Source organism: Helobdella robusta, assembly GCF_000326865.2.
Source record: "Helobdella robusta unplaced genomic scaffold HELROscaffold_3397, whole genome shotgun sequence".
In the NCBI taxonomy this organism is placed as follows: domain Eukaryota; kingdom Metazoa; phylum Annelida; class Clitellata; order Rhynchobdellida; family Glossiphoniidae; genus Helobdella; species Helobdella robusta.
The window spans coordinates 727-1,193 of record NW_008704657.1 but is presented as its reverse complement, the minus strand read 5'-3'; the positions used below and the strand labels follow the sequence as shown (position 1 = coordinate 1,193).

The window sequence follows — 467 nt, the reverse complement described above, 5'->3', positions numbered from 1 at the left end:
ATTTCAAATTCTCTACTTTCCTAAATGTTCTGCCTGTCTGAAACCAATTGAGAATGAGACAGCAACCGTGATTGGCCAACAGTATCATCCTGAATGTTTGTTCTGCTCTGTCTGCAAGTCATTGCTGAAATTTTCCATCTATGTTTTTAGTTCTATTTTTTTGTTAAAATGTATTTATAATAAAATGTCTATATTAATTAATTAATTCTATAAAACTTCACTATAATTTACAAATTTTCATTAAAACTTGCAAACCCATAATTTCCAAACAACAGAAAGACAGCAAAAGTTAAAGACAAATTAAATTACGATGGTAAAAATTTTATCTGCCAGTTGTGTCTGGATAAAAAAATATTATCTGATGGCTATGGTTCAGTTCCTGGCAGTGGTAGTAGCTTCAGTTCTAAACTCATGAATCACTCAGATAATGATCATTCAGATAATAGAAAAAGTAGTGATAACGACCA

The 467-nt window shown here is 30.4% G+C and overlaps 1 protein-coding gene across 1 annotated transcript; it reads left to right on the top strand.

Annotated features, from left to right (window-relative positions):
- On the top strand, nt 1-205 carry HELRODRAFT_93048 (hypothetical protein; the record flags this gene model as incomplete). Its single annotated transcript, XM_009022917.1, has 1 exon — nt 1-205. A coding segment is annotated over one exon (205 nt), but the record flags the coding sequence as incomplete, so codon positions are not given.
- Between the last annotated feature and the right edge of the window lie 262 nt (nt 206-467).